The sequence below is a fragment of the Ursus maritimus genome, unplaced genomic scaffold, assembly GCF_017311325.1.
Source record: "Ursus maritimus isolate PB19 unplaced genomic scaffold, ASM1731132v1 scaffold_16, whole genome shotgun sequence".
Classification (NCBI taxonomy): Eukaryota; Metazoa; Chordata; class Mammalia; order Carnivora; family Ursidae; genus Ursus; species Ursus maritimus.
This window is the reverse complement of record NW_024424008.1, coordinates 17,804,674-17,831,547: the sequence shown is the minus strand read 5'-3', so window position 1 is coordinate 17,831,547 and position 26,874 is coordinate 17,804,674. Positions and strand designations below refer to the sequence as shown.

The 26,874-nt window shown below is 38.1% G+C and overlaps 1 protein-coding gene across 1 annotated transcript in view; it reads right to left on the bottom strand.

Moving 5' to 3' along the window:
* Window positions 1–26,874, bottom strand: part of TYR (tyrosinase) — a 107,199-nt gene that overhangs the window by 6,222 nt on the left and 74,103 nt on the right. Inside the window, exon 4 of the mRNA XM_008704436.2 lies at window positions 2,629–2,810. Coding sequence (XP_008702658.1) covers window positions 2,629–2,810 — 182 coding nt within the window. The remainder of the gene's footprint in view (window positions 1–2,628; window positions 2,811–26,874) is intronic.

Below are 26,874 nucleotides of genomic sequence, written 5' to 3'. Positions count from 1 at the left end.
AGGGGTGACATTTTAATAGCAAGCTTTATTTATACCAGTTAAGAGATATCACCTTTTATGATCAATATCACTTGTACTCAAATTGATTCACTGATTTCACCCCAATGATACTAGATGTCATTTGATACTTAAACTAGAGAAATTTGCAAAATGTCAATTCTAATCTTGTAGGACTCATAGTCAAGGTGGACAGAGGAAAGCTTCAAACATAAAAAATTACCACGTAACTCTAAGAAGGAGTGATCAAAAATGACTATATATATGCATAAAATGATTTACTACCCAAGTTTGACAAATGGATAAACAGGACCAGAATTTAGCCAGAGGGAACAGCATGTTTAAAATCATGAGCCCATGAAAGAGTCTGGCATGTTTTGGAAACCAAAATCATGAAATCTTAAGTGGTGAATCTTTGAAAAGCCATTATCAATATGCTCCTTTCCTCCCTTTTCAGAAGGGAAAACTGCTACTTTTTTTACTCCCCTTACCGCACCTCTGTCTGTCCTTTGCAAAATCCCCTGTTCTCAGTGATCTCAAAGTTTTCAAAAAAACTGATTTCCAATGCCAGCCATTTTAGTATTCCTTTCACTGGCTATGATTTTCAGATAAAACAAAACAGGTTAATCAAACCCATATTTGTTCAGCTAAGGGTCCCCCAAAGGTCAGGTAAAAGTTGACAAAATACAGGTTCTCCTGTTTGGCCCTAAACAGTGGTTCTGCTGTGCTGCATACTAGCTAGAATGTCTGGGACATCTTATTTATATTCTTTAAGCCTCTGTTTTCTCACTTAAAAAAAGGAAAATGGAAATAATAGTACCTCATTCATATAATAGTTATGAAGATTAAAGGAAATAATGCACAGGGCACTCCTAGAGGAGTTCCAGTCACATAAAAAAGTACTCAATATGTGTTATTATTATGAAAGGACTCCATTTCTCTCCACAGGGAGACAAATGCTTATACTACTCAAATAGGAGAATTTAGCATTGCATAAATACACTGTACACTTTTTACCTCTATTTTTCTTGTTATTCTCTTCGTTTAGAATATTCTCTGCCGTTTTCTATCTGCTACTTGCCTGCTCATCCTTCAGGGTTTTGTCTTGTCTTTCTAGGTTGAATTATTCAGAAGTCATTGCTTTCTCCCTTGTGCTCCTGTTGGATTTTTGTTTATGACTCTTTTGCTGCACTTAACACAGCCTGATGTTTTGTACTTTCTTACACAATTGTCTGGCTACCACACTGAACTGGGAGCTCGTTGAGGTTTTTGTGTCAGTCATTTATGTCCTTAAAATCTAGCACAAGAGTTGAAAGTTGGTAAATGCCATTACTCATTTGTTTAATTTACTTCTCTTATTTTTGTGAATTATAATTTTTATGAATTATCAATGAATATAATGGAATACCAATGCTTATTGAATACCTCTTACCTACAAGCCATATGTTGTTTTACTCTTTTTGGTTGTTGACCCTCTTGTGTTAGAGTAGAAGCATAATGTAGTGAATTGAAGAGAGGGCCTTGTGGTATTGATATCTAGCTCCTTCATATCTTGGTGTCTGATATTGGGAAAGTCACTTAAATTCTCATTGTATTTGTGTACTCAGCCATTTCTGGAGGTAATAATACTTATCTTACATACGATTGATTAATAATACATATATGAGATCTGCATGCAGCAGGCTCTTAGGTGGGGGAAGACATTGCTAACTGTTTCTCATTTATTAAGAAGATATTGACATATTTCTACTCAGGAAGATTATTTAAAGCTCAGATATAATTATAATCTTAGAGTCTTATATTATTACCTTAATCATAGTCATAACAATTGTCATAATAGTTCATTCTTTCTTTTTTCTACTCCTTCTTATTTATTATTATTATTTATTATTAATTGGACTTAAAAATATCCACAAATTTTCTTGGTAACCCTAGGAGAAAGTTCCCAAAGATAACTCTAAAGCTGCTGGGTGTCTATCATGTACCACTCCATACTGGACACTTTAATACATCATATTCATTTAATTATCACAATATCTCAGGGCATGTGAGTGGCTCAGTAGGTTAAGCATCTGCCTTCAGCTCAGATCATGATCCCAGTGTCGTGGGATCGAGCCCCACATTGGGCTCCCTGCTCAGTGGGGAGTCTGTCTCTCCCCCTCCATCTGCCTCTCCCTCAGCTCATGCTCTCTCTCACTCTCTCTCGCTTTCAAATAAATAAAGTCTTTAAAAAAATCATCACAATATCTATTTGCGGTATTCTGATCCCAATATTTCAGGTTAAAAAACTGAGATTCATGGGATTGAAACAAAATTTCCAAGGTCACTCAACAGTCAGTTGATAGACTCATGTCTTAAACCTGTTTTTTTCTTTCTGATTTTAATTCTAGTGTTCTTTCCATGGTTGCCATATACAAAATGCCCTATATTAAGCTGAATGGATGTGAATTTAAAGATCCTTGCAACTTAGTTCATGTAATAACAAATCAGTGATAAATTAAGGGTTGTAATGTGCTTTCCCAATTTAAAGGCTTTGGGGATAACATTATAAATACATAAGGTTAGGTACTCTCTCAAAAGAAATTGGTCACACTAGATTCACTAATTCATATGAAAGAAATTAAACTTTACCTGATTCTTGTAGGTTGCTATAGTCATAGCCCAGATCTCTGGATGAAATAAAGAAATCACCATTTCTGTACAGAGGTATAAAAGGAACCATGTAGGATTCCCGGTTGTGTCCAATGGGTGCATTGGCTTCTGGATAAACTTCTTGAAGAGGTTGGTGCCTTCGGAGCCACTGTTCAAAAATGCTGTGGAAGAAAGGATTATTCAGACTCAGAAATATGTTTCTTGTCTCAAAGAAAGTTAGCCCAAAGAAAGAACCCATAAAACTAGGTTGGAATTAGTACTGGAATTTGGTCATCTTTTGGGTCATGCTAGGGAACTTTCAATTATTTCACCCATCTTGCCTTGTTTAATGAAGAGCATGCTTAATGAAACTTGGGGAGAGAAGAAGCTCACCTCTCATAATGGAAACTAAAAATACTTGGACTGGTTTCCCAGCTCCCCCTGAAACTAGAGTATGACCATATGATCAATACTCAGTCAATCAGATATGCCCATGAAGCCTTTGAAACAGAAGATAGTGACACACAGAAGCAAGGACAATGGAAAACTATTCTGGTTGTGGGCAAAGAGTGTTGCGATAACAATATCCAATTTTTATGGTTTGCAAGACCAGAAGTCCAGCAAGGGAATATCCTGTGTTCTATAGCATGGTTTTAGCAGCTCTCATGGTTGTTACCCTCCTCCTCCCTTGTTCCCACCTGTTTCTGAAGCTGCTTCTCCATGATTTCCTGAGCTATCCAATATCTTCTTAGTAAATTCTTTTTCTGTAAATTAGCCAGACTAATTCTGTAAATTAGTCTCTGTTGTGTGCAATTAAAAATTCTGACTGGAACCAAAGCTAAACAATTAAGGGATCAAAATGACTGGGTAAGAATACTCAAGCTATAGAAGAATTTATATTGTGTCACTAAAAATGTGAGAAAGAAAATGACTTTGTATTATCAGGTCATATAACAGAGGGAAGAACATAGATCTGAGGTCAGAGAACTCCCCTTGAGGCCTAGCTCTGTGCTTTAAAAGCTGTATGACTCAAAGCAAATCATTGAAATTCTTGGAGATCTAGCCTCCTCATCCTTAAATGAAAGCAATAATATCGGCCCTATTTCCAAAGGGATTATCCACTGTGATAATATTTGTGAAAGCGCTAATAAGTATTATTACTTAGGTATAAAATTTATTCCAGGAGGGGCGCCTGGGTAGCGCAGTCGTTAAAGCGTCTGCCTTCGGCTCAGGGCGTGATCCTGGTGTACCTGGATCGAGTCCCACATCAGGCTCCTCCGCTATGAGCCTGCTTCTTCCTCTCCCACTCCCCCTGCTGTGTTCCCCCTCTCGCTGGCTGTCTCTCTGTCACATAAATAAAAAAAAAAAATCTTAAAAAAAAATTATTCCGGGAGATAAAAGGTAAGTGCATAGCCCCAGGGGTAGTTCCTAAAAAGGAAAGTGATAATGCTTCAAACAAACAAAAAAATTGAAAAACATTTTGAAGTACAATAAAGAAGAGAACAATGATGCTGGATGGCAGCATGGTGATCATTTTTTCCATGATGGAAAACAATTCTATTTGCTTAGGGAATCTGGATCTCAGAAACGAATTGTGGTTAAAGTTGACTTTTATCTATTTATGTGTTTGTTTATTTATTTATGTATGTTCAGTTAGCCAACATACAGTACATCATTAGTTTTTGATGTGGTGTTCAATGCTTCATTAGTTGCGTATAACACCCAGTGCTCATCACAACACATGCCCTCCTTAACACCCAACACCCGGTTACCCCATCCCCTCACCCCCTCCATTCTTAACCCTCAGTTTGTTTCCCAGAAAGTTGGCTTTTAATTGTGAATTGATTGAGGGATCAGCAGGCCACTGATAAGCACTAAAAATCTGGTCCATAAATACTAAACGTTCTCTAAATAGCTCAATTATTAAATATGTTTACTGAGTACTTATTATATGTTAAATTTTGGAGAAACACGAGCCTATATAAAAACCTTAATTCCATGGATTGTGACAAGGGAAATTTGTAAAATTAACCTGTTTGATTTCCTTTTCTTCACCTGTGAAATGGGAATAATATTTCTGGATTAATTAGTATAATATAAGTAAAATGTATGTTAAAGTGCTTGGCAAATGTAAGTGGAAACAATCATCATCCACATCCCGTTCATCCTTTTCTCCCCCCTCCTCACTATTAAGGTTATCCTGGAAAAATGTTACAATTGGCAAGAGAGATGAAGACATATTGTTATAGAAATGCCAAAGCCATGTATATTTGAGCTGGTATTTTTTTTTTAATTAGGGAAACATTTAAATTTTTATTTTTATTTTTTAGAGGGAGAGTGTAAGCGGTGGTGAGGGGGTGAGGAGTGGAGGGAGAGGGAGAGAGAGAGAGAGAATCTTAAGCAGAGTCCATGCTAATTGCAGAGCCCAACATGGGGCTTGATCTCACAACCCTGAGATCATGATTTGAGCTGAAATCAAGAGTTGGATACTTAGGGGCGCCTGGGTGGCTCAGTTGTTAAGCGTCTTCCTTTGGCTCAGGGCGTGATCCCGGGGTCCTGGGATTGAGCCCCACATCAGGCTCCTCTGCTGGGAGGCTGCTTCTTCCTCTCCCACTTCCCCTGCCTGTGTTCCCTCTCTCGCTGGCTGTCTCTCTCTCCATCAAATAAATAAATAAAATCTTAAAAAAAAAAAAGTTGGATGCTTAATTGACTGAGTCATCCAGGTGCCCCTTTAAGCTGAGTCTTTTTAGGAAGTGTTATGATTCTAACTAGCAGGAATAAGAAAGAAGATTCAAAAGGATTGGTTTTTCTGTGGGTGCCTTCTCAACTATAGAAATTAGGAACTGGCCTAACAAACAAACCCCACATTCTATTCAAGTCCTAAAATTTTATTAGTTTTTTTGTTTTAACTTCTGCAGCTTTCTTCTTTTCATAAAAACATTACTTATTCATTGTATGCAATTCAGAAAATATAAATGAGCAGAAATGAGAGAAGAATTCATGTAATTGCTTCATATTTCTGTTACCTCTAGTTTGTAAAATATGCATAATAACACTACATATATTTTAACAAAAGAGAATTGTATTATAATTTTTTAAAAGGTATTTTATTTGTATTATACAATATTTAATATTTAAACAATATTTAAATATGCTTAAACAATGTTTACCAGCTTCTCAACTGGCAAATCTATTTTTTTTAATGAGGAAGCTCTCTGATACAATTAATCTCCCCCCAACCTCTATTAAACTTTGATTTAGAAACAGCCCACTGTTTCTAAATGAGCTACCAGATAAGGGCTTGAGGCAAAAATTGTGCCTTTTGTCAATTGAGAAAAATTACTACTGTAGTTTGGCTTATAAATAATCTTTTTTTCTGCCAAGAAACAAAAATTCTTTACCTAGATAAGATGAGGACATCAATTCTTAGCACCAAAAGATTTAATGGATAAAACCATTAAATGTGCTCACCCACCTTATCAACCTTTTAAAATGAAGGTATTAATCTTGATTAAATTCTTCATCAGTGGTTCTCATCTTCAGTTAATTTCATCAAATCATGTCTAAAATGGCTCACATTGGAATACTGAGGCTTAACTTAGATAATCACACTGACATTTTGGCAAGAACTTGTCTTCTTATCAAAGATTTATATAAATTGTATCTAGACAGTTTTCTGGAATTAAGAAAACATAAAGATGATTGCAGATGCAAATAGGAAGGAATGTGTTTTATATATAAAAGTAATGTAAGACATCTAGTTTTAAGTCTTATGTGTAAGAACCCTGGACACTCCCATCCTTACAGCAAGAAAAGGCTAGACAAATGGAAAATCAACAACTTTTCTTGGACCATGAGAGAATGAAGTCACAGGACAGTCACCTCCCCCACCCAAACTGCAGAGATAAGTACATCCAGGGGAACACAGCTGAGACTTGCTCACCAGGAACAGAAGCAGCTGTATCCATAAACCAGTAGAGATACTTGAACATTTTGATGAATGGTTGGGATTGCGTATGGACCAACAGGTAGTGAGAAACTCCTGGGAGCCACAGTGTTAGGGGGACTCCCATGCTTTTGGGGATTTTAACTCCAAGAACTCTACCAGGTTTTCATGATGAAGACTGGAGAAAGATCCTCTCCTGGCTCTGTCAGAGGGATGGAGAGAGGTACCATTACGAAGTAAGTCTCCAGCCTTCTCCATAACAAACCTCTTTCATCCAGAGGAAATAACTCCCCAGAGCCTTATCCCAACTGGGGGAAGGGGATTCTAGCTTTTCTCTCTCACTTAAGGGGAACTAAAACATAGGCCATATTGGTTAGGGCTTCCAGGAAATAAATTGGGAATGCTGTAACCAAAAATGTAGCAGGGAAAGGAAAAGAAAAGCTATACCATTGGAGAAACAGTCATGAAGGTCATAGCCCCAAGACATTGCCAAGTAAAAGACTGAAATTTAATCAGAATATTTTAGAACACAACCCCCGCGCCCCCACACACACCTTGATATCAACAGAGTTCCAGTATAATGACAGGGTTTGCAACTGAAAGAGCTGCAAGACAGACGGTATCAGAGTATACAAGAAAGCCTAAAGCCAAAAGTGAAGACTAAGACAGACCTAGGGAAATTTGAAGCCCCCAGCACCTACAGCTACAAAAATCATTAAACATAGCCAACTTCTTGCCAGATTAACATAAATCCTTACATTAAAGGCCTATCTACCTTAGTTCCTACTACTCAATAAAATACATCTGACTTTCAATAACAAATTACATGGCATGCCAAAAGGCAAGAAAAGGACAGTCTGAAGAGACAAAGCGATTAAAGCAAAGTAAACCCCAACTCAAATATGAGATAGATATTGGAATTATCAGACAGGAAATGTAAGTAGTTGTGAATAATATGTTAAGGGCTCTCACAGAAAAAGTGAATGACATGCAAGAACAGATGGGCAGTGAAGTAGATTGGTGGAAAGACTCTACGAAAGACTCAAAGGAAATGCTGGAAATCAAAAACACTGTAGCAGAAATGGAGAATGCCTTTGATTATTCTGATTTCATCTACTTTGGAAATAGATGAATATGTACATTCTGAGCATCTATAATAAACTGTCTCTGTGCAAGGTAAGGTTCCCCAAGGTCCCCCTTGGTAAAGTTTCCTGTCCTTGTGGTATTTAGCATCTAGGGGTGGAGACAGATACTAACCAGTAGTTTCAAACTGGCAAATACTAAGCAAGAAAGCAACATGGTAAGAAGATGTAATGGGGAGACTTCATTTAGTCTGCAGCCTCTGGGAAAGTCTCTGATAGTCTGTTAAAACAAGAGTTGAAGAAAGCACATTTAGAGAAATGGTGGAGGAACATTTCTGAAGACTGAAGAGTATTTGCAAAAGGATTCTGATGAGAAGTACATAGCAAGTCCAAAGAAATAAATGACTGATATGTCTATGGAGAGCAGGAAGAAAATAGTTTGAGATCAAGCTAGAGAGGTAAATGGGGCCCCCATCATGAAGGGCAGCAGAAGGCATGTGAGAAATATTTGTATTTTTTCCTAAAAACAACAGGAAGTCACTGTCTCTGTGGTGGTAGTTGATAACATGAACAGATGATCATTCTTAAAGGATTGCACAGATTGTGTTGTGGAGAGGGGCTGAAGGGTAGTAAGGCTTACAGGGAGCAAGGAATGAAGAAATCACTGAGAAAACAAGAACTAAAAGATGGTATGTGACTGTCCAAGCATCACAACTGAAAGATGAGGTGTCATGGAAAACTCCAGGTTTTCTGGCTTATACTGCAGGACAAAATATTCTTATTCCCAAAGATTTAGACAACTGGAGAGGAAGTGTGACATGAGGAAGGGACGTTAACATGATTTTTGATGTGCTGTGTGCTTGAAGATACTTTTGAAACATTTCAATGGGGATGTCAGGTGGGTAGCTAGATATTTGGGTCTGGATTTCAGAGCAAGATTTACTTCCAAAAATATAAATTGAGAAGCCATCAGCCTGTTAATAAGTGAAGCTATGAGAGTAGTGAGACACTGAAAAGATAAGAGAATCTACGATTATTTTTCTCAGGCTTGATCTTCCTGGAAGCCCAAGACAGATGCAATGATCATCACATTGTCTTTGAGACCCACTGCTTGGGATACCTACAACCAGCCAGTCAAAATTCTAGTCTAGTGGGGGGAACAAATTCACCCAGACGGCAGTACTATGTTATGGTGGCCCTAGTAAACTAACACGTAATAGTACTTACCTGACATGATTCTTGTAAGTATTAAGTGTGTTAATATATGCAAAACCACTTAGAATAATGTATAGAATAGAACAAGTATTGCTATTATTGATATTAAAACTATAATTACTTTGGTTTTGAGTTTTCCTTTCATAAGATTTCCTTAAACTTTTATTTTCTACTACATCTTTTGTTCCTTCAAGGCTTAGGTGTCAAATGCCACTTCTATGAAAATACCAATCAGAGTTAATGTTTCTCTCCTTTGATTATTACATTTGTCATATTGTAATTTATTTGATTATGTGTCATTCTCTAATGGTGTATGGGGAAGCTCACTGAGAGCAATGATGTTGTCTTATTGATCATTGTACATTAATGTCCCTCATACTGCCTACTCAACAAGTGGGCTGGGTTCACATAATTCGAAAATAGCGGCAATTGTAGAGTTTTCTTGGGAGAGCACACAAATTTTTACTAAAATCTCAAAGACAATGTGAATTAAATACACTAAGATATCATTTATTTAGTGGTTCGATAAGGAAACTGAGAAAACGAGGAATCCAGGAGATGCTGATGGTTTTGAGTTGGATATCTCTGTAGATGGTGTGCTATTTACTGACCCACAACAGTTAGCACAGTGTCTAGCACGTAATAACCATTGGGTTAGGTGCTGGGAATACACAGTCAAATAGATAACTGTCTCATCTTCAAGAGTTGCAGTCTGATCAGTTATGGTATGGGAGAAGTGCCATGGGAGAAGCAGGGCCATTAACATCTTGGGAGAACAAAGAAAAATGAGATAGCATCTGATTCAGAAGGGGATGGGTAATGTACTAGAGTTCCCCAGAAAAACAGAACCAATGGTGTGTGTGTGTGTGTGTGTGTGTGTGTGTCTATGCTTGTGGAGAGAGACATAGAGAAAAATAGAGAGAGAAGAAGATAGAGTAAAAGAGAGAGAAAGCCAGAGAGAATCTCATATGATTGTAGAAAGTTGGCAAATCCAAAATCTGCTGGATAGGCAGACAGGCTGGAGACTGAAGAAAGAGACACAGTTAAAGTCCAAAGGCATTATGCTAGAACAATTCATCCTTGCTTGGGGAGGTCCGTTTTCTCCTATGAAGGCCTTCAACTGATAAATGAGGTCTACGCACATTATGGAGGGTAATCTGCTTTCCTCAAAGTCTAATTGAAATATTAATAGCATCTTTAAAAACATCTTCACAGAAACATCTAGAATAATGTTCAACCAAATACCTGGGTACCAATGGCCTACCCAAGATGACACATAAAATTAACCATCACAATAAGACATTCCATTTTAGGTGCACTTGTATCTAACTGATGAAAAATGAATAGCACAAGTCTGGGCAAAGTAATAAACAGGAAAGGGCAGTTTAGGAAAGAATAGAGCATAAGCATGAAGAAACAGAGGTATGCTTTGGGGGCCCTGCAAGTGGTTCAAAAGGGCTGGAAAAAGGATGTATGTGGGTACATGTGGCTAAACCAAAACTATACAGGGCCTTTCTACACATTAAAAAAGGTAAGAAGTCTGATAATTATCTTGAAATCTATGAGAAGCCTTTGGAGGATTTTAAGCAAGGAATTGACATAACCATGTTTAATGAATGCATAATTAAATGAATCAACAGCTGACTTTGGAGGCCCAAAGGAAGTAACCAGGTAACAGATATATGACTTATTTGTGCCGAGACCCCTGCAAATACTTGGAGCCTCTCTCTGGGCTTGAAATAACAGTATCCCTGAAGCTCCTTTTCTTCATGCACCTGCCTAATCATAGAACTCATTTAAGGAGTATTTGGAAATTTTTACTGAAAAATAACACATTTAAAGAAATGTGTTAGATTGTCAGGGATGAGTAGATTGTCAGGGATGAGTAGCTGCAAATGATAAGCCGGTTCCACAGCTAAGAAATTCAACCAGGGCCAAACTCAATTGACTTTAATTTTAAATATATGCTCTACAACTTCTTAGCTTGGTTGGGGAAAGGACAGACAAGTCCTTGGGGAATGGGGAATGGAGTGAAAACCAGATTAAAATCACTCAAGCTAATGATGAAACTTGAAGGAATTTTAGTGTCAGAACCAAAATATCAGTGATAATGAACCAAAAAGAACCAAAAAACTAGAAGTCTACAAAAGGCAGTTTCAGAGTTTTTCTTTCTTTTCCCATAAACACGTAGGGGTGTCATTAGGTGGCAAAGCACCCTGCCAGGAGCTGTTTTGAGAGGGGATTAAAAACAAGCTACTGTGCTCCCCTTGTGACTATAATGCGCATCCGTGACTGAGAACCACTGTATTAAGCAGAAGTTGCACTCAAGTTGAATGAGCCAGGCTGCACTCACAGGCCACAGCTGCTCAGAGGGGTCTGTGAGGAGAATCCGTATGGGCCAGCTCTCCCAGACAACGTTTGGTATAAACAGGGCAGGTTTTTCATTTGGCTTTCAATAGATATTACTGATTGACTTCCCGATTTTCAGTGTTCTTCCCAGGGAAGTGGTGACAATACAGTTTCCCTGGCCCCCTTCGTTAAATTGCCCATTTATTTGTTCATTAAATATTCTATCTTGTACCCACTTCATGTCAGTCTCCACGGAGGGATCAGAATGATCCTTATCCTCTATGGATCTTACTCCGTGTTGTGATAGAGAGATACATAAAATTTCAAAGCAAGGTCAATTATGCTCTTGGAAGCATGTGTATAAAACCTATGGTACTGTAACAGGAACAACTAATTGTTGGGAGTCAAGGAAAGCTTTTCACAGCGGGGATGGTGTTTAAACTGGATGAGTAGATTACGCTGAAGGCTTTGCATTCAAACCGGAGACCCACAGGGAGCCTGGGCACCGACTTAATTGAAAACTGAAAATGTTTTTTTGGTGTGTGGGAGTAGAATGTAGCGTGGTACAGGATTAATAGGGAGTGAGACCAGAAAGGTGAGAAGGGTCAGATTGTGAAAGGTCTATATACAGCACAGGGGGAGGCGGATGTAGTTTGGATTGATCCTGAGAGTTAATTTGTCACCTAAGCAGTGACCATGATTGAATTTGAATTTTAGAAATATGATTACAGTGGGCATGTGTATTATTATTTAACATATTAAAAAATATATTAATATATAAAATAATATATTAAATAATAATAAGACAACACATGTAATTTCCATCTACTGGAGATCATGATGTATCAGTGGACCAGTAATGAATAAGAACTTCTACAAATGCAGACAATTATGACTTTTCTTAAGATAGCTATGGTGCCTCCATTCCTTACAAAATTTCTCTTCATTTAACATAAACTTCTCCATTACTTCCTACTACTCTTCATAATAGTGATGCTCCTGAGGCTTCTAAAATAGTGACGATTCAGTAATTATTCCCATTTATTAAGTACTTAGATATGTGGTACTATGCTGCCGATTTTGACATACATTATATTATTTCCCCAACAATACAGCAAGAGCGTTATTAGTAACAGTAGCAGTTGTGAGAGTTAGCTTATGTAACACTATACGCCACGTCCTGCTGGAAGCACTTCTCATGTAGGAACTCATTTAATTCACCAAACAATACTGTGAGGAATGTTTGATTCTTATCCCTATTTTACAGATAGGAAAACTGAAGCACAAAGAGGATAAAGACTCCTGCTCAAGGTTACACAGCTAGTACAGTGGCAGGAGGCAGAACAGGGATTTAAAACCAGGCAACCTCACCGCAGTACTTGTTCTTAGCCTTGGCAAAGTATCACCTCACTGCAGTGTTCGGATGAAAACACACACAAACCGAGCAAACAGACCAAAAGCAGGAGTTTAAATAACTTCCTTCAATTCATTTAGTTAATAAATGGAGCAGCAGAAATCAAACTCTGGTTTGCTGCGCTGGGTACTTTCCATGATAACAAGTGCTTACAATTGCGTGTTTTGCAAACAAACAGAGTGAACCTGCATGATTTGCCCATTTTCTCATTTAGCCAGGAAAAGAAAAATATTGAGAAAGAGCTTGTGAGTGGAAAACTCTGTGGCATTTTGTATGAGAAATGAAAGCTTAATCCACTCGCTGCTCTATCTGTAAAAGGTAAAGTAGTGCCTGTACACAGTTGGCACCGAATAGATATTTGATAAGTAACTATTCTAGAATCTGTCCCATGGGAAGGAGAATATATTATACACTTATATATTTTTAAAAACATATATTTAGGGGCACCTGGGTGGCTCAGTCATTAAGCATCTGCCTTCAGGTCAGGGCATGATCCCGGGGTCCTGGGATCGAGCCCCACATCAGGCTCCTTGGCTGGGAGCCTGCTTCTTCCTCTCCCACTCCCCCTGCCTGTGTTCCTTCTCTCGCTGGCTGTCTCTCTCTCCATCATATAAATAAATAAAATCTTTGAAAAAAACCCCAAAACCCCCATATATTTAGCAAATAGTTATTATATACCCATACAGGCAAGTATAGGAAGTGTGTGATAAACTGCAAGATAAAATGTCTCAAATGACAGAATCCTTCCCTTAAGCAACTTTTAGGGAGGAAAGCTATTTATACCATTTATATATATTTTTTGTATTTTTGCTTTAGCCAAGGCTCTAGCACCTGTATCTGATGTGGAAAATTGTCTTTAGGTATCATGGAGTGAAAGTCATCATTTCTGGCAAGAACAATAAAACAAGTTCAAGGTGGGTGTAATTAGTATAAGCACCATTTCACTGACCTGGCATTGCTGTCATGAGCACCAGATGACACTCTGTGGTTTCCAATGTTCTCTCTAAATCGTGCTTTTAATACCATGTCTCTAGGCCCTAGGCATCAACTTTCAATGTGATGTTAGCTGCCTTACTACTTTCCCCAATCATGATTGATTTTATCTGCTCCTGAGGGTTACAGCAAGGAGTTCACCAAACATCTATTACCTGCACAGATGGAGAACTCCTTCGTTTGTACTGAAAGCTCTTTTTTCCAGACAAAAGGATATTACTATCATTTTGGCATCTGGCCCTTCAGACGTACTTCCAACACTGTTAGCCTCACCAAGAATTGGTATCGTTTGATGGAAATTCAGAGAAGTTAATGGAATTATTTCTTCACCTAGGAACCTACCTCACAGCCTAGAGATCCCTGCATTCTCAGCTTCACAAACGCTATAATTCCATTAATCAATTTTTACCAGTCCTCAACTGTAACAGGGTATCTTTCATTTTCCTTGTAGGTTCTATGAGTCCTTGTTAATAAAAATAACTAAGAATCTCATTCTTCACCTTGGATCACTAGTAGGACAGGTGCCAACTCACAAACACCTATACCTGGTCTGCACATCTCCTGGGTTTCTCTTTTCCAGAACATTTAATGAAAAAAAAAAAAGAATACGTTTATTTGGTGCATATGGATAAAAGAAAAATTAGTGGGGAAAACGAAGAGGAACAAAATAGCAAAAATCTATGGGTGTCAGCATAAGGCATTTGAAATAATTTGAATTTATTCCATACATAATCAAAGTCATTGCTGCCATTTGAGAAGGTGAATGACATGAAAAAAAGTTGTGCATAAGAAGATGTATATGGAAGTGTTGCCCAGGAAGGATTTTTTTGTTGGAGAGATTAGAGGCAAGGGACCAACAACACATATGGGGTAGCTAAGTAACTAGGGCCTATCCTAACACTGTAGGAAAAACTGAAGGTAATGTCTGTAAATGGAACAAGAAAGCAAAGAAGGTCACAAATGTTTGAACACCAGGAATACCATCTGGCAGAAGAAAAATTCAGTATGAGCTCAAATGCTTCTTTCCAGTGAACAGCAAATATTCTATGCATGCCTAAGAATATTTATGATTTACAATTATAGAAACATATGGAACACAAATACGCAAATAATTTATGGAGCAATAATAGTAATATCATTGGAAATTTAGATGAGAAAAATTATACTGTGCGCAAGTCTAGCCTAATGAACAAAGAAGATAATGTAAAACATCCTTCAGAAAACAAATTCAACTGGAGCTGACAACCCAACATCTTAATCACAACAAATGACTCTGACTGCTAGAAGGAAGGAGCTCATGAAAAGATAGATCAAGGGCTGAAAAAACAGATTTTCTGTGTATATTTCTCTAAAGTAGTTGTTATACACCCATCTAACCCCTTTTATTTTTTTGTGTAGCCAAAAATCTTTACCACAATTTCTAAGTTTCTTTTCCAATTGGGAGAAACTGACAAATGTATTTCTTTTTTAAAATTTTCTTAAAGTTAATTAGCCAACATATAATACATCACTAGTTCCAGATGTAGTGTTCACTGATTCATCAGTTGTGTATAACACCCAGTGCTCATCACATCATGTGGCCTCCTTAATGCCCATCACCCACTTACCGCATTCTCCCACCCACCCCCTCTGTAACCCTCGGTTTGCTTCCCAGAGTCAAAAGTCTGTCATGGTTTGTGACAAATGTATTTGCTTTCAAAGAGCACTGATTCTGAGTGTCACCCAATCTGGTCAAAAATATAAATTACCACTTTAGGCAAAGGGGAAATCTATTATTCTGTTTGTATTGGGTCTTTGTTATGGGAAGAGAATGAACATAAAAGAAAGAATCTCTGTCTTCTGAGCGAAAGAATGATCACTAGAGAGAAGAGACATTAGGGACCCCTTCTTATACAATGACTAACAGGGTAGAAGACCAAAGGAGAAAATACAGACCATCTCAGGAAGAGTCAAGGATATAAACCAAAGAGTTTATGATAGTGAGGATTTTGAAATCTCTACAAATGTCCCAATTTGTTACCACTTATTACCTGTTTTCCCCCAAGTGATTAGGAGTAAAATTCATGAAATGAGAACAATGCTATTAGGGAACATCAAGGGAAACAGTAGCCATGGAGATTACTCGAATCCATAACCACATGGCAGAGAGAGAGGAATTCTGAAGGACAGAATGGACGTGGCAGCCATATTTGCAAACTCTTCCTTGGGCCCAGCTGACAATCCCTCTCACTTTTCAAAAGCAGAGAAATGAATTTCCTGTTTGAAGCCTTTCCCTCAACTGCCTATACATTTCTAGACAGGGAGGATTAGTAATTCCATTTATCCCTTGTGTCCCAAGTTCTTAGGATTTCCTTGTTTCCTTTCGAAAGTTGAGCTTGCCTGTGTCAATGAAGCTTTATCAGTTTCTCTTTGTGTCCAAAACATTTGAGAATCTCTAGCTATTAAGAAAATATTACCAGATACAATCATTCAAAAATACAAGAGTTTCTCGGAGATTTGATTACCTCATTAATGGGTTTGTACTCAAAACTGATGTAGGGATCAGTGAAGCTTGAAAAAAATTAACATGCACTAATATCATTTACTGGGGACTTATATGAGGGAGAAGGGAGGAAAAATATATTTGGCTGTTTTCTTGAAGTAGCAGAAAGACAATGGCACTTTTGAAAAGTGATTTTCCCGAGAAAGGAGAGAGAAGTCTTAGATGTAGAAATCACATATTATGCCCATATTAATATAACACATATTAGGACTTGAAAGAATGCTGTCACCTCCTCAGGCATCGGTGAATAAGTAGCCTAGGGTCATGGCAGTGTTTGAGGCCTTGCTCAATCACAATTAGAGCAGTTCTGCTTATGTGTCTTTTACATATTGAAGCGCACTGTTTAATTAAAACAATAAAATGGTTCTGGATTTCCACTTCTTGAGGGGAAGTGGGAGAAGCTCTGTAGACCTGGTTCACAAATCAAACATAATGGGTGAAAATGATAAAAAACAACCCCAGTAATTTAAAGTTTCCAGAAACTTTTATGAGGTCATACCACAAATGAAGAAGCATTTATTCAAGAAAATCTTCTATTTTATAACTGGAAATTTTTACCTCCTAAACCCCTTTACGTATTTAGCCTATCCCCGCCTTCCAGCCCCCTCCCCTCTGGCAACCACCAGTTTGGTCTCTGTATTTAGGAGTCTGTTTCTGGTTTTTGATTTGTTTGTCCATTTTTTAAAATAGATTCCCCATGTAAGTGAAATCAAATGGCATTTGTCTTTATCGGGCTTACTTCACACTTAGCATAAAACCCTCTGGCATTTGAATCATGACCCTTGTACTTCTCACTTGACAGAGATTGCTTTGAATCTATAGATCAGTTTGGGGAGTGTTGACATTTTAACGACAACTCTTCCAGTTCATGAATAGAGGTGTCTTTCCAGTATAGATTTTCTTTAATTTCATTCAAGTTTTGTAGTTTTCAGTATATAAGTCTTGTGCTTCTTTAAATTTATTCCTGTTATATTCTTTCTGCTGCCACTGCAAATGGAATTATTTTCTTAATTTCATTTTCAGACTGTTTATTGCTAGTATATAGCAATACAACTTTTTAAAAAGATTTACTGATTGATTAATGGATGGATGGATTTGAGAAAGAGAGCAGGGGGAGGGGGAAAGGGAAAGGGAGAAGGAGAGAAGCAGACTCCCTGCAGAGCACAGAGCCTAGTGATGCAGGGCTCAATCTCAGGACCCTAAGACCATGACCTGAGCAGAAATCGAATCAAATGTTTAACCAACTGTGCCACCCAGGTGCCCTGAGATGCAATGTATTTTTATATATTGATTTTATATCCTGCAACTTTGCTGAACTTCTTTCATTAGCTCTATCCCCACTTTTTTTTTTTTTTTGGTAGATTCTTTAGGGTTTTCTATATATAAGATCATGTCATCTGCACATAGAGATGGTTTTACTTCCTTTCCAGTTTGGACAATTTTTATTTTTTTCCTTGCCTAATGGCCCTGGCTAAAAAGAAGTGGCAAAAGCAAACAAACATGTCTTTTTCCTAAACTTAGGGGAAATGATTTCAGTTTTTAACCATTAAGTGTGATACTAGCTGTTCTTTTTCATAGCTGTTCTTCATCAAATTGAGAAAGTTTCCTTTTATTCCTAGTTTCATAAGTGTTTGTTTTTTCATGAAAGAATGTTGGTTTTTGCTGCATCTATTGAAATGATCATGTGATTTTTCTCCTTTCATTATATTAATATAATACATCGATTGATTGTAATATGTTGAACTGACCTTGCTTCTTTGGAATAAATCCCACTTGCCCATGGTCTAAATCTTATATAGTGTTGGACTCTATTTTCCAGTATTTTATTGAAGACTTTTTCATTTATATAAAGGATATAATTCTGCAGTTTTCTCTTCTGTGGTTGTTTTGTCTGGCTTCACTATCAGGATAATACTGGCCTCAGAATAAGTTAGGAAATGTTTCTTCGTATTTTATTTTTTGAAAGACTTTAGTGTTAGTTCTTTAAATGCTTGGTAGAACTCATGAGTTAAGCCATTTGATCCTGGGATTTTCTTTGTTGGATTTTTAAAAATTACTCCCTCCATATCTTTATTTGTTATAGGTCTTTTTGCATTTTCTATTTCTTTTTGGGTTAGTTTTAGTAATTAATGTGTTTCTAGGAATTTGTCCATTTCATCATCATTGCTAATTTGTTGCTCTACAATTGTTTGTAGTATTTCCTCATAATCTATTTTTCTCCCTGTAAAGTCAGTAGTAATGTTGCATCTTTCATTCCTGATTTTGATTTGAGTCTTTTTTTTTTTTTTGGCCAATTTAACGAAAGGGCTATCATTTTTGTTGATCTTTCCAAAGAATTAATTTTTAGTTTTATTGATTTTCTCCATTGTTTTCCTATTCTGTATAGTAATAATTCTGATTCCCACTTCCAGTCTAATTTTTATTATTTCTTCCTCCTTGTTTGGGTTTAATTTGCTCTTCCTTTTCTAATTTCTGATGTTGGTGGTTAGATTACTAATTTGAGATTTTTCTCATTTTTTAATATGGTGATTTACAACTATAAATTTTCCTCTGCACACCACTTTTGCTGCATCCCGTGTGTTTTTGTGTGTTTTGTTTTAATTTAACTTGAAGTATTTTCTAATTTCTCTTATGATTTCTTCTTTGACCCAGTGGTTATTTAGAAGTGTGTTGCTTAATTTCCATGTATTTATAACATTTTCAAATTTCTATTATTGTCTTCTCATTTCTTTCAATTGTGGTTGGAGATCATACATTTTATTATTTTAATCTTTTAAAAGTTTTAAGACTCATTTTATTGCCTAACATATGATTGATGCTGGAGAATATTCCATGTGCACTGGGAAAGGATGTACATTTTCTGCTTTTGGATGGAATGTTCATTATATGTCTGTTAGGTCTCATTGGTATATAATATTGTTAAAATCTTCTTTTCCTTTGCTGATGTTTGGCTTAGTAATTCTATCCATTATTAAAAGTTGGGTATTGAAGTCTTCATTATAGTTAAAGTGTGTATTTCTCCTTTCAATTCTGTCAGTTTTTGCTTCATGTATTTTGTTACTATTGTTAGGTGCATATATGTTTATAATTGTTATGTCTTCTTGACTGATCTTTTTATTATGATATTATGTCTTCTTTTGTATCTAGTAATAATTTTTGTTTTAAAGTCTCTCTCTCTTTTTTTTTTTTTTTTGGTCTGATATTAGTATAGCTATTCTAGATCTCTTTTGAATACTGTTTACATGAAAATTTTTTCCTTCTTTTATTTTCAGCCTATTTGTGTCTGTTTATTTACAGGGCTTATTTTTAGGCAACACATGTGGGGTCATTTTTGTTTCTTTATCCAGTTAACTAATTTCTGCCTTTAATTAGAGAATTCTATCTATTTACATTAATGTAATTACTAACAAGGAAGTCCTTACTGCTGCCATTTTGTTTTTTTTTTTCTATAGATGTCTTATATCTTTTTTGTTTCTCCATTCTTTCATTGCTGACCTCTCTTATGATAAATATATATTTTCTAGTTACCCTTTTAGTTCCTTTGTCATTTGTTTTACTATATTTTTTTTTTTGGAGCTTTATTTTATTTTATTTTTTTTTAATGATTTTTTATTATATTATGTTAGTCACCATACAGTACATCCCCGGTTTCCGATGTAAGGCTCGATGATTCATTAGTTGTGTATAACATCCAGTGCACCATGCAATACGTGCCCTCCTTACTACCCATCACCAGTCTATCCCATTCCCCCACTCCCCTACCCTCTGAAGCCCTCAGTTTGTTTCTCAGAGTCCATAGTCTCTCATGCTTCATTCCCCCTTCCGCTTACCCCCCCCTTCATTCCCCCTTCTGATTACCCCCCCTTTCTTTATCCCTTTCTTCCCCTACCGATCTTCCTAGTTCTTATGTTCCATAGATGAGAGAAATCCTATGATAGTTGTCTTTCTCTGCTTGACTTATTTCACTTAGCATTATCTCCTCCAGTGCTGTCCATGTTGTAGCAAATGTTGAGAACTCGTTCTTTCTGATAGCTGAGTAATATTCCATCGTATATATGGACCACAACTTCTTAATCCAGTCATCTGTTGAAGGGCATCTCGGCTCCTTCCACGATTTAGCTATTGTGGACATTGCTGCTATGAACATTGGGGCGCATATGGCCCTTCTCTTCACTACGTCTGTATCTTTGGGGTAAATACCCAGTAGTGCAATGGCTGGATCATAGGGTAGCTCAATTTTTAACTTTTTAAGGGACCTCCACACTGTTTTCCAGAGTGGCTGTACCAACTTGCATTCCCACCAACAATGTAGGAGGGATCCCCTTTCTCCACATCCTCTCCAACAATTGTTGTTTCTTGCCTTGTCTATTTTTGCCATTCTAACTGGCGTAAGGTGGTATCTCAGTGTGGTTTTGATTTGAATTTCCTTGATGGCTAATGATTTTGAACATTTTTTCATGTGTCTGTTAGCCATTTGTATGTCTTCATTGGAAAAGTGTCTGTTCATATCTTCTGCCCATTTTTTGATTTGTTTATTTGTTTCTCGTGTATTGAGTTTGAGAAGTTCTTTGTAGATCTTGGATACCAGTCCTTTATCTGTAGTGTCATTTGCAAATATATTCTCCCATTCCGTGGGCTGCCTCTTAGTTTTTCTGACTGTTTCCTTGGCTGTGCAGAAACTTTTAATCTTGATGAAGTCCCATAAATTCATTTTATCTTTTGTTTCTCTTGCCTTTGGGGATGTGTCATGAAAAAGGTTGCTTTGGCCGATGTCGTAGAGGTTGCTGCCTATGTTCTCCTCTAGAATTTTGATGGATTCCTGTCTCACATCGAGGTCTTTCATCCATTTGGAGTTTATTTTTGTGTATGGTGTGAGAGAGTGGTCAAGTTTCATTCTTTTGCATGTAGCTGTCCAATTTTCCCAGCACCATTTATTGAAGAGACTGTCTTTTTCCCACCGGATGTTTTTTCCTGCTTTATCAAATATTAGTTGCCCAAAGAGCCGAGGGTCCATTTCTGGGCTCTCTATTCTGTTCCATTGGTCTATGTGTCTGTTTTTGTGCCAGTACCATGCTGTCTTTGTGATCACAGCTTTGTAGTACAGCTCGAAATCCGGCATTGTGATGCCCCCAGCTTTGTTTTTCCTTTTCAACAGTTCCTTGGAGATTCGGGGCCTTTTCTGTTTCCATACAAATTTAAGGACTATTTGTTCCAGTTCTTTGAAAAATGTCCTCGGTATTTTGATCGGGATAGCATTGAAAGTGTAGATTGCTCTGGGTAGCATGGACATTTTAACTATGTTAATTCTTCCAATCCATGAGCATGGAATATCTTTCCATCTTTTTATGTCTTCCTCAATGTCTTTCAAGAGTGATTTATAGTTTCTAGAATATAGGTCCTTTACGTCTCTGGTTAAGTTAATTCCAAGGTAACGTATGGTTTTTGGTGCTATTGTAAATGGGATGGATTCCCTAATTTCTCTTTCTTCGGTCTCGTTATTCGTGTATAGAAATGCAACTGATTTCTGAGCATTGATTTTGTATCCCGCCACGTTACTGAATTGCTCTATAACTTCTAATAGTTTGGGAGTGGCTTCTTTTGGGTTTTCCATATAGAGTATCATGTCATCTGCAAAGAGAGACATTTTGACTTCTTCTTTGCCAATTTGAATACCTTTGATCCCTTTTTGTCGTCTGATTGCTGTTGCAAGGACTTCTAGTACTATGTTGAATAATAGTGGCGAGAGTGGGCATCCTTGTCGAGTTCCTGATCTTAAGGGAAAGGCTTCCAGCTTTTCCCCATTGAGAATAATATTTGCAGTAGGCTTTTCATAGATGGCTTTTATGAGATTGAGAAATGTACCTTCTATTCCTACACTCTGAAGGGTTTTAATCAGGAAAGGATGCTGTATTTTGTCAAATGCTTTTTCGGCATCGATTGAGAGGATCATATGGTTCCTGAGTCTTTTCTTGTTGATATGATGTATCACGCTGATTGATTTGCGAATATTGAACCACGCTTGCATCCCAGGTATGAATCCCACTTGATCGTGATGGATAATCCTTTTAATGTACTGTTGGATTCTATTAGCAAGTATCTTGTTGAGGATTTTGGCGTCCATATTCATTAGGGAAATCGGTCTGTAATTCTCCTTTTTGAGGGGGTCTTTGCCTGGTTTGGGGATCAAGGTAATATTGGCCTCATAGAATGAGTTTGGTAGCTTTCCTTCTGTTTCTATTTTTTGAAATAGCTTTAGGAGAATAGGTATTATTTCTTCTTTGAATGTTTGGTAGAATTCCCCAGGAAAACCGTCCGGGCCTGGAGTTTTGTTATTTGGAAGGTTGTTTATCACTGACTCAATTTCTTCATAATTAATTGGCCTGTTTAAGGAATCAATTTCTTCCGGTTTCAATCTTGGTAGTTTATAGGTTTCCAGGAAGGATTCCATCTCTTCCAGATTGCTTAGTTTATTGGCATATAGCTGTTGATAAAAATTTCTAATAATCCTTCCAATTTCAATGGTGTTCGTCGTGACCTCTCCTTTTTCATTCATAATTTTAATAATCTGGGTCCTTTCTCTTTTCTTTTGGATAAGTCTTGCCAGTGGTCTGTCAATTTTATTGATTCTCTCAAAGAACCAGCTTCTAGTCCTGTTGATCTGCTCTACTGTACTTCTGGTTTCTGCTTGATTGATTTCAGCTCTAATTTTGGTCAACTGCTTCCTCGTGCGTGGATTAGGCCTGTCCCTCTGTTGCTGTTCCAGCTTCTTGAGGTGAGAATATAAAAACTGCATTTTAGATTTTTCTATTCTTTTGAGTGAGGCTTGGATGGCTATGTATTTCCCCCTTAGGACTGCCTTTGCAGTATCCCATAGGTTTTGGACTGTTGTATTTTCATTCTCATTGGTCTCCATAAATTGTTTAATTTGATTTTTGATTTCCTGGTTTATCGAGTCATTCCTGAGCAGGATGGTTCTTAGTCTCCAAGTGTTTGAGTTTCTTCCAAATTTTTCCTTGTGGTTGAGTTCCAATTTCAGAGCGTTGTGGTCTGAGAATATGCAGGGGATAATTTCAATCTTTTGGTATCGGTTGAGACCTGTTTTGTGTCCCAGAACATGGTCTATTCTTGAGAATGTTCCATGGGCATTAGAATAGAATGAGTATTCTTTGGTTCTGGGGTGTAGTGTTCTATATATATCTATGAGGTCCAACTCGTCGAGTATGGCATTCAAAGCCTTTGATTCTTTGCTTAGTTTTTGCCAGGGTGTTCTGTCTATTTCTGAGAGTGGAGTGTTGAGGTCCCCTACTATTAATGTATTTTTATTTATATGTCTCTTTATTCTGGTTAAGAGTTGGCTTGTGTATCTTGCTGCTCCCCTGTTGGGGGCATATATATTTATAATTGTCATATCCACTTGTTGAATACTTCCCTTAAGAATAATATAGTGCCCTTCTGCATCTCTAACTATAGTCTGTAGTTTAAAATCCAATTTATCTGATATGAGAATTGCTACCCCAGCTTTCTTTTGAGGTCCATTTGCGTGAAAGATGGTACTCCATCCCCTTACTCTCAGTCTGAATGCATCTTTGGGTTCGAAATGAGTCTCTTGTAGACAGCAAATGGATGGGTCATTTCTTTTTATCCAATCTGCAACCCTGTGGCGTTTTATGGGATGGTTCAAACCATTTACATTAAGACTGATTACTGAGAGATATGATTTTAATGTTGCCATGTTGCCAGTAAAGTCTTTGTTTGTATTGGCTGTGACTTTCTGTTCTGTATCACTCTTGGGGCCTTTTTACTTTTATAGAACCCCCCGTAATATCTCCTGTAGGGCTGGTTTCGTGGTTACAAAATTGGTTAGTGACTGGCGATTCTGAAATGTCTTTATTTCTCCATCAATTCTGAATGACAGCCTTGCTGGATAAAGGATCCTTGGCTGCATGTTTTTCTCTGAAAGAGCTTTAAATATGCTCCCCCAACCCTTTCTCTCATTCCAGGTCTGTGTAGACAGGTCTGACGTAATTCTGATGCTTTTGCCTTGGTACGTGAGAAATTTCTTTGCCCTGGCCGCTTTCAATACTGTATCCTTGCATCTAATATTTGCGAATTGCACTATGACGTGACGTGGCGTAGGTTTGTCGTGGTTGAGCTTGGGAGGGGTCCTCTCTGCCTCTTGGACACGAATGTTTGTTTCCCTTGCTAGATTAGGGAAGTTTTCAGCTACAATTTGTTCAAATATCTCTTCTAGACCTCTGTTTTTCTCCACCCCCTCGGGGATGCCGATGATTCTAACATTGGATCGTTTCATTGAGTCAGTAATCTCCCGTAACCTACATTCATGGGCGTGGATTTTTTTAAGACCATCTTCTATTTTCATTTTTTCCTCTATTAACCCATCCTCCAATTCACTAACCCGTTCCTCTGCTTCTGCGACCCTGGCCGTCAGAGCCTCTAGTTTTGCCTGCATTTGGCTCATAGAATTTTTAATTTCTGTCAGATTCGCTCTCATTTCTGTCCTTAGGGATTCTATATTCTCAGTAACCTTTTCGTTAATAGTTTTTTCAATTCTACTCATCATTTTGACCATCGTTACTCTGAATTCCATTTCTGATAATTTGGTTACATCCATATCCATTATTTCTGTGGCAGAGGCCACAGAATCACTGTCTTTTCTTTGCTGGGGGGGGCTTCTCCTTCTTGTCATTCTGATGAGGAGAGGTTGCGGGGTTTCCAAAGCCCAAATTATTGACTGGGTCCCAGGCCGTGCCCCTTGTTTTATAGGGATCTTAGGGACGTGGGTTCTTCTTTAAAGATTTTATTTATTTATTTATGTGGCAGCCAACCAGCGAGAGAGGGAACAGAAGCAGGGGAGTGGGAGAGGAAGAAGCAGGCTCCCAGCGGAGGAGCCCGATGAGGGACTCCTTTCCGGAATGCCGGGATCACGCCCTAAGCCGAAGGCAGGCGCTCAATGACTGCACCACCCAGGCGCCTCGGGTTGTGGGCTTCTTGATTTTTCAGCCTGCTCTGGGGGAAGGGCCTGCCACGCCGATACTCAGGCAACCCTGTTTGGGTAGAGTCTCCGCGTCCCCTGCGAGGGGGGATGGGGATGGGCACTCCCTGAGCCGGTATTTCCAGGCTTTTGTTCTCTGGCGGCTTTCCCTGGCGGTTTGCTGTGCCCCTTCTGAGAGTCAGAGCAGCAGCGGCCAAATTTCAGCCTCTGTCACAGAACAGAGGGATTGCGGCCCGTTCTCTACTAATGTTCTGGCCACTTTAACTCTGTTTCTGTTGGTGCTGCTCAACCCTGCAGCGTCCCGGGATGTGCGCCCCACACCCGGCGTCCCAGCCCTCACTTCCAGGGCCGGCGCATCTCTGTCCTTTGTGTTTCTAATGCCGCCAGCCGCCAGCCGCCCCTCGCCCGCTCCCGGATCTCCCGGTCTCAGTCTAGATCCAGTGAGCGCACCGGGATTCCGGAGTTCCGTAAGAAGCCTGGTGGCGCGCGCACCTGGCTCACGGTCTCAGTCTGCTGTTTCGCGGGTGCCGTCCACGAGCCCCGCCCGCTCTCCCGTGCAAGTGGCTACCGCTTCCCGGCACCCGAACACAGCGGCTCCCTCCACCTTCCGTTTATCTTCCGATATCTGTGCACAGTTTCATGGCTCCCCGCTTCGTACCTCAATACTCAGCGCTGGAGATGTTCATTTGTAGAGATACAGATGCGTCTTCCTGTGTCTCAGGCTGGTTCCGTGGGTGTTCAGGCTGGTCTGGTACCTATCCAGCTCGACTCGGAGGACCAGCTGAAAACGGTGTCTCCTACTCCTCCGCCATCTTAACTCTTATCTGTTTTACTATATTATCTAGAGTTATTTTCTTAGCGATTGCCCTGGGGATTACCATTGACATCTTATAACAATCTATTTTAAATTAATACCAACTTAATTTTAATATTACATAAAATATTTCCTCCTATAGAGCACTCCCTCATCTTTATGCCATTACTGTCTCAAGCTACACAAACATATATTGTATGCCCAACTAGCTTTATAATTATTGTTTTATGCATTTTTCTTTTAATCAGATAGGAAAAAAAAGAAATTACAAATTGAAAATACATTTATATTTACCTATGTTGTTACCTTTCTCCATGGTCTTTATTTCATGTAGATTTAAGTCACTGTCTAGTGTCCTTTTTTCAGCCTGACTCCCTTTAGCATTGTTGTTGTGAAAGTCTACCAGCAATGCAATCTCTTAGTTTTTGTTTACAGGGAAATGTCTTAATTTCCCTTCATTTTTGAAGGATTATTTTGATGAACATAGAATTCTTGATTCACAATATTTTCTTTCAGCAGATTGAATATGTAAGTCCTCTCTTTTTTGGCTCTTATAGCTTTTGATGAGAAGTGAAACTTTAATTTTATTGGAGATCCTTTTTATGTGATAAGTCACTTCTTTTGCTTTTTCTATATGTTCTCCTTGTCTTTGGCTTTCAGTACTTTTACTATGATGTGTCTATTGGTGGATCTCTTTGCATTTATCTTATTTTGAGTTTGTTGAGATTCTTGTATATACAAGATTGTGTTTTTCATCACATTTTGGAAGTTTGGGGCTATTTTTTCTCAAATATTTTTCTTTTTTTTTTTTTAAAGATTTTATTTATTTATTTGACAGAGATAGAGACAGCCAGCGAGAGAGGGAACACAAGCAGGGG